This window comes from Miniopterus natalensis, chromosome X, assembly GCF_054644295.1.
Source record: "Miniopterus natalensis isolate mMinNat1 chromosome X, mMinNat1.hap1, whole genome shotgun sequence".
Lineage (NCBI taxonomy): Eukaryota > Metazoa > Chordata > Mammalia > Chiroptera > Miniopteridae > Miniopterus > Miniopterus natalensis.
The window spans coordinates 7,258,121-7,266,131 of record NC_142103.1 but is presented as its reverse complement, the minus strand read 5'-3'; the positions used below and the strand labels follow the sequence as shown (position 1 = coordinate 7,266,131).

The window sequence follows — 8,011 nt, the reverse complement described above, 5'->3', positions numbered from 1 at the left end:
GAATGGTCAGCATTCCTGAGGCAAACTCCTGGAGGGGGTCAGGGTCCCAGCACTGCAACCAAATGAAAGCCTGTCCTGTCCTTGGTCTGTTCTCAAAATGTATTTCTTTTCTGAGTAATAGACCCATTGAGGTATCTTGTCTTTGTACAGACTTGTTTCATCCCCCAGTTTCCGGGGGTCTATAAGAAAACTTCTTATCTCTAATTAGTAAGGTGAATAATTATTAAACAACTGTGGCTCTATTCTTATTATGTGCCCTTATTATGTGCCACTATCATGTGCACCATGCTTTTCAATATTCTGAAAGTAATCTTTTGAAGTGTGATATTTTTCATAGTTTATATGAAATCCATTTATAATTTTTGTCGTTTATTATTTGAGGTTCTCCAAAAAACAGATGCCAAGAAAGAATTAGACATTCATACAGTTTATCAGGGGAAATACCAGTGGAGGGTAAAGGAGAGAGAGAGAGAGAGAGAGAGAAGAAGGGACAGGTGAGGGAACCTTCAACCTATGAAAGGAGAGGGAGAAGGGAGAAAGAACCTAAGCTTACAGTTTAAATTTTGGGGGGGAAAATCTCATTTGGGCAAATTGGGAACTCACAACAAATACTGCTGTTATTGCAGTTGTATATCAGACAGGAATGGCCCAGCTCTAATATCCCTCCGCTGCTCAGTCACTGGCTAATAGCAGACTGAAGAGAGCCTGACCTCAGTGTGAATACTATATTGAGTCCAAAAGTGCAGTAGCTGGAAGGTGGATGCTCACTATTATCATGATAGAAGGTTGTCTTGAAGGGAGAGCCAAGTGGCACACTTCCGTGGCTACCTCAGTGCAACGTTTGTGTAGCACAGTTCTACTTCTCTATGTAAGTTAGGAGAACATCTCCCTTGGTTGATACGGCCTCTTTTCCTGAAAGAAAAGTTACAAGATGTAGATTAGTGTAATTGGTCTCCAATTACTACAATTGTGATTCATCCTCTTTCTCTTCTACTATTTAAAATTCCATCATTTTTATTTATTTAAAAAATTTTTAATTGATTTTAGAGAGGAAGGGAGAGGAGAGAGAGAGAAACATTGATTGGCTGCCTCCCACACGTACCTGGACCAGGAATCAAACCCGAAGCCCTGACCAGGAATTGAACCCACCACCATTCACAGTTAAAACTGAGCAAAGGAATACAGGGAGGTGCCCAAGAGAATTGTCTGTGTTCAAGCCAAATGAAGTTTATTTCCTTCTTTTTTAAGGCTAAATAAAAGTCCACTTTGTGTGTGTGTGTGTGTGTGTGTGTGTGTGTATATATATATATATATATATATATATATATATATATATATATATATATATATTACATCATTCTTATCCATTTACCCATCAGTGGACATTTAGGTTGTTTTCATATCTTGGCTACTGTGAATAATATTGCAATGAACATGGGAGTACAGGTATCTCTTTGAGATCTTGATTTCAATTCCTTGGATAAATACCCAGAAGTGGGAATACTAGATCATATGGTAGTTCTGTTTTTAATTTTTTGAAAAATCTCATACTATTTTTTCATAATGGCTGTACTAATTTACACTTCTAACAACAGTGTACCAGAGTTTTTATCCACATCTGTACCAACACTTATTATTTTTTTAATAATAGCCATCTTAATAGTTGTGAGATGGTCTCTTACTGTGGTTTTTTTTTTCCATTTTCCTAATGATTAGTGATGTTGGGCTCTTTATCATACACCTGTTGGCCATTTGCATGTCTTCTTTGGAAAAATGTATATTCAGGTCCTTTGCACAAATTTTTAATTTTCTTGGCTGTTGAGTTGCAGGAGTTCATTATGCCAGGTATTCTGGTAGATACTATGTTAAGTGTTCTTAGACCACACACATATGCACACATACACACACAAACACACACAAATAATATTAAAGGGAGTAGGAGGAAACATTAGGAGGTGATGGATAACCTATGACCTTGATGGTGATGATATTTTCACAGGTGTAGGTATATTTATCCCCAAGCTCATCAAGTTTTATACATGGGTTGGCAAAAGTAGGTTTACAGTTGTTTGTATGGAAAAAGACATGCAGGTTATGATTATAAAAGCTTTATTAACTCTATATTTCACATACAACTGTACACCTACTTTTGCCCACCCATATATTAAACACATAAAGCTTTATACATATTAATAACACCTCAAGAAATTTTTTTTAAAGGAGAGAACAAAGAGCTCCCCTCCTCCATGTGATAATACAGCAGGAAGGTGGCAAACAAAGAACAGTGCCCTCACCAGACACGGAATCTGCCAACCCCTTGACCTCAGACTTCTCAGCCTCAAGAACTGTGAGAAATAAATGTTGTTTAAACCACTCAATCTATGCTATTTTTTATAGCAGCCTGAACTAAAACAGGGAATGACCAATAATAGATATGAGGTTTCTTTTTGGGGTGATGAAGATGTCCTAAAATTATATTTTGGTGACATTGTAGAACTCTGTAAATAAACTAAAAGCCATTGACCTGTACACTTTAAATGGGTGAATTTTATAGTATGCAAATTATATCTCAATAAAGCTGTTAATAAAAAGAGTCCTAGGAGAGATAGCATATTGGTTAAGAGTGCAGAACTTCTGGTATCTTCAATGAGTCCCAGCTCTGCAAGTTTTTAGCCATAGGACCTTGAGAAAATTAGTTGCCCTTTCTAAGCCTGTTTCCTCAAATATAAATGGTGCTTACCTCGTGGGGGATGTTGAAGATTAAACAAGAACATCTGTGTAAGTTTCCTGGGACACAGGGTGTGCTAAAAAAAACTCCAGCTTTTTGTTATTATATAAGCCTTCATCTCTAATTCAAGGACATCCTTTAAATGGAATAAAGTGAGCCTTATGAAATTGAAAAAATGCTGTAGATTTGAGAGGTTAATTTGTAGAAATGTAGTAATAACTAATATTTTTCAGACATCGAGCAGGTTTGTACTTAAATTAACATTCTTATTACTGCATTCGTTTCCCCACAATCTTTATATGAATCTGTGAATTATCTCTACCATTCTTTTGGTTTCCTGAATGAGTTAAATAAAAATTTTATAGGTGTCCATCAAGAAGCTATGTGAGAATCATGGTTATAATATTTTGAGAGTTGTGCTTTCAAGTCACTTATTACATAAGTTCTCTCTACCATGATTGCCCTGGAACACAAGATCTCAGAACACTAAACCACTCAAAGGCCACTTTGTCCTCGCCATGCCTGCATTTCCTGTATTAAATTTTTTGTTCATGTGTGTCACAAAATTTGTGAAATTATATCTTAATTATAGACTTCAAGTCAATATTGCCCCCAACCACCCTCCCCCAAAATTTTAGTTTAATTGCATTTTCTCTCTCATGCCTCTTATATTTCTCTACCTTTTATGAGCCTTATGTTTCTCCTTTCTTTGATGCTCACTTGAGTGGGGCTTCATGATGGGGAATAGAATAGAATGCTGAGAAGGAAGTGAGGGAAACAGACCAAGAATGACAACTGTAATGGGTAAGATGATCAAAGTAACTGCTATGGACTGAATGTTTGTGTCCCCTTCATTCCAAACCCATATGTTGAAGCCCCAATACCCAATGTGATGATATTTGGTATTTGGAGGCAGGGCATCAGGAGAGGTTATTAGGTTTAGATGAGGGCATGAGGTTGCAGCCCCCAAAATGGAATGGGATCAGTGCCTTTACAAGAGGAAGACACCAGGGTGTGCCCCGCCCCCCCCTCCCGCTCCTCTCCACCATGTGAGGATACAGCAAGAAGGCAGCATTTGCAAATCAGTAAGTGAGCCCTCACAAGACACCTAATGTACCAATACCTTGAGCATGGACTTCCGAGCCTCCAAAACTATGAGAAATAAGTTTTATTGTTTAAGCTACCAAAGCTATGGTATATTGTTATAGCAGCCTAAACTGCCTGAGACACAAATGAAAAAGATTCTACCTTCTCCCCTTACAAATAACATTTCTTCTGTCACTTCATGAGATCTTGCAAAAATATTCATGATTAATTCTTGTAAATTATTAACTCTCCCCAAGACATTTGTATCACATAAAAGGATGGGAGGGTACAACTAGTGTAGATGAAATAATCCTTAAGACAGCCATTCTGACAGAAGGAAGAAAACTGCTGGGGCATTTTTGCTAAGGGAGATAGGGGGTTACTGATATTGTTCAAAGGATACCCAGCAGGTCCCTGCCCATAGTACCTACTTCTAGAACCAGGTGGACACAGATTATGGCGGATATGCTGGACCTACTCCCTAAAGTAAACTGCTTCCAAAAACTTCTCAAATTAGCAAAATCTCTGTTTAAAAGCAATTAACATGCTTATCATCCTATCTATCCATCCAGGAAAACAGACTGCAAGCGCCTCAAATTGGAACTTTATAATTAGCCCTTTTTTCAATTGTTTTAGGAACCTGTGAACCAAAAAACTTCATTTTATTAAGCAATTCAAATTATTACTTTGACTTCAAGACTTTGATGTATTATATGCCATATTGCAAATTATTTGGAGGAACAAGAAATAATCAAGACACATAATGCAGGTAATTTCCTTCCAGCTATGTGTACATACAGTCCTGCAAACCACAGCACATGAATAGCAAACTTACCTGCGCAAATGAAGAAAGAAGACAGTGAAATAAAAGTACAAAAACTGGTGTGAATTATTCCTCTGTGCCATGTCTGGAAAATCACTAAAATTTAGAAATGAGGGGAAAAGTTGACTGTAAGATAGAAGGCAGCAGACCAAAAATTAGATGGATTGACTCCATAAAAGAAGCCATAGGCATGAGTCTGCAGGAGCTGAGCAGGGCTGAGGACAGGACATTGTGGATATCATTCCTGCGTAAGGTCTCCAATATCAGAGCCGACTCAACAGCACACAAACATAACCTTTAAACATATTGCCAAAGAACTGCCTATAAGCTGACCTGTGGATCATCTAACTTGGGATATTTAACTTTCTTGAACAATTAGTGAGGAAGCACAGGCTTTTTACAGTACTATAAATATGAAGTTAAACTGCAGATAAACAAAGAGCAATGACTTTTTTCTGCTCATTAGGGAAGTGTACACTTTTATTGTCCTACAGGTAAAAAACCAGTCTGGTTCCTAAACAATCTCATTTCTACATGTTTTCTCCCACCCCCACTACTTACATAACGATGGCTCCATAAATGTGGTTTTTTATAAGCACCTATGTAATTTTGCTGGGTCCCTGAAAAAAAAAGGGGGGGTTATAAAACAAGATAATTGTTCACCATCTATGTGGGATTTATGGTTAGGACAATTTGGGTGCTTTCAAACCACTTTTTTGGAAATGAGAAAATCATTACAGAGAAGCCACCTGGCTGACTTTTCACATTGCCTTAGCAAAAATAAAGGTCCAATTCATAAGAGGCTTGGAACAATCTTAACTGCTTTAGAGCATTCTTCCTCTGGTATTAAACAGTCATTAGTGGGGTCCACCACCGGGACCACCTTAGGTTTCTAATTTGATGTTTTGAATGCAAGAGTCAACAGAGAGTGTCTCTAAAATCACCGAGACCGGTAAGAGATATATTTTCTGAACAAGAAATGGACAAGGTTTACAGGAACAGGAAAAAAGTGCCATATTTATTGAGACAATTTCTTTTTCAATAGTGTTTCACATTTATTGAAAACAAAGAAGAGACTTATGTCCAGATAGTGTTGAGGAATTTGGTAGAATCTAAGAGTTATTTGGTAGACCAACAAGGACATAACTAAGGAAATACTGCAAAATTCAGAAGAGAACTGGATGCTGGGCACAACTAACAGGTCCACAGGAGAAAATGAGTGACTCAAATGGGCTGCCGGGCACCCTTGGGATCTGGCAGCTTTCTGGCAGGAGCAGGAGATCTGGGAGTAGGGAGGGAATGGTTCCAGAAGAAGGTAAAAGTCTGGCAGGCCCCTCCAAGGGGGTGGTGAGCTGTTGGAATCATTGTCCAGGGGCAATGGCCAGATCAGATAGATACCTTCTGGGTGAGTCCAGATCGCTGGAGGCTGCAGTCTGTCGGTGGGAGGCGGTGGGTGGCGATGGCAGCCATAGCGCCAATCCCTGGGCACATCGATGCAGGCCTGTTAGCCTGGCAGGGAGACAGTGGCAACCATCAGGATGAGAGGTCTATCCAGCGTGTAACGGGAGCCCAGCTCGCAGCTGGAGCCCAGGACGGAGTCCAAGTGCGCATGGGAGGGGCCGGGCTGGCCTGAGAGGGTGACAGCGCGCTCCAGAGCGAGGCCCAGCTGCAGCAGCAGGAACCTGGAGCGCTATTCCTGGAACAAAGGCAAGCACTACGCGGGAGGGGACAGGAGCGCGGGGGAGATCACCCAGACTGGAACGCAAGGGACCGGGAGGCCAGGCGGCAGGACGCCTGTGGCAATCTGGCGCGGGGACCCTCCCCCAAAAGCGCCCGCCCCCAGGCCTGAGAGTCTTCTGGCCTAGAAGTCCTCGTCCTCCACCCATCCAAAGACCCGCTTCATCTCAGCCAGGAAGCCCCGGTAATCACTGAGCAGGGGGCTCTCCTTCCTGATGTAGGGGATCACCCACTGCAGGGCTGGCCCCGTGAGGCGGGTGATGAGGAACGTCACCTTCAGGGCATCGCTGGAGAACAGGGTCTCGTCCACCAACATGTAGGCGCCCGTCTGCACGATAAACTCCGGGAGCCGATCCGTATCGCCGTCAAAGGTCTCTGGGAAGGGAATCGGGTTCCTCCACCGCCGCGTCCGGTGCCTGAGAGGCAGGGCCAACAGGGCTTTAATCAGCTGCACTCGGCCATCCATTGCACCCAGCTAGTTTGTCTGCGCTGGGCGGGGCTGGGCGGAGGTGGGCGGGGAGGCGTGATGGGAAGTGCGCGTCTGAAGAGGCGGGCCCAGGGACGTAGTGGGCGGGGCCAAGGGGGTAATCGGGCGCGGGTGTGGGTTCTGCCTACAAGGCCTGTTTGTCGCTAGTGCGCAGACGCACACCGGGCTGAGGTAGGCTCCAGGGCCCAGGACGAGGGTGGGCGGGGCCATAGGATGTAACCCGCCAGAGCCTGGCCTCCGCCCACCAGCCGGGTGGTCACTAGGGCGCAGGCGCGAAACAGAAAAACTGGAACAATGAGCTAAGGCTTGAGAAGACAGAGGGAGGGGTCAGAGGTGAAGCTGAGGCCTGCTAAACGAAGCCCAGACGAAATTGGAGGGGCTGGGCTGAGTTTTAACCTGGGAAAGGAGGTGCAGGCTGCATGTGGGGACTAAAGAGTCCCTTTCCCAGGGTTGAGGAGGCCTGCCTCATGACTCCTTTCACACCTTGGTTCCTGCATAATTTGTGTTGACCATGGACTGTAGACACCGCTTGAGTGAGGTTCTGTGAACACATTTTCCCGCTTATGGATGGATCTCTCAGCCATAGAGGTATTGCACCGATGGTTGTAGATGTGGTGGCCTTGCATCATAACAGAAAAGCCCCAAATGTTTGCCAACATAATCCAGAGCAGGATATTAAAAAAATAATGTACCATAATCAGTTAATATAAAGAGGGTTGATTCATAAGAAATCTCTTAATGTGCTGTTGAAGAAGCCAAAAGAGGATTATCAGTATAGAAACCAAAAGACAAAAATAAGAGAGGTGGGATGCTTTCCAACTGCAACTTTAAACGTGTTCTACATAAGAATAAAGGAATGGAATGATTAAGTGTTTCACAAATTGGAAAAGAGGAGGGGAAGTTAACCATCACTCATTATATCTGAATTCATTTGTCTGGCTGAGTGGAAAAATTGATATAAATTCATCACGGGCTTTTATCGGTACAGAAAATGGCCATTTAAAATATAGAGCAGTGTCACGTACCCTATTCAGAAAAGCAGTTCAAAGGAAATAGTGCCTAGGAATATATTTTTTAAGTTGTAAAAGCCAGGTGAAATGTTTTCAGTGCTAAAGAGGGATGCAAAAGAACACTCAAACAAATGGTAAGA

The 8,011-nt window shown here is 42.2% G+C and overlaps 1 protein-coding gene across 1 annotated transcript; it reads right to left on the bottom strand.

Moving 5' to 3' along the window:
• Positions 1-5,626: 5,626 nt before the first annotated feature.
• LOC107525772 (retrotransposon Gag-like protein 8) lies at positions 5,627-6,851 on the bottom strand. Its single transcript, XM_016198015.2, has one exon. It carries the CDS (start codon positions 6,838-6,840, stop codon positions 6,499-6,501), a length of 342 nt encoding a protein of 113 aa, XP_016053501.1. The 5' UTR covers positions 6,841-6,851; the 3' UTR covers positions 5,627-6,498.
• Between the last annotated feature and the right edge of the window lie 1,160 nt (positions 6,852-8,011).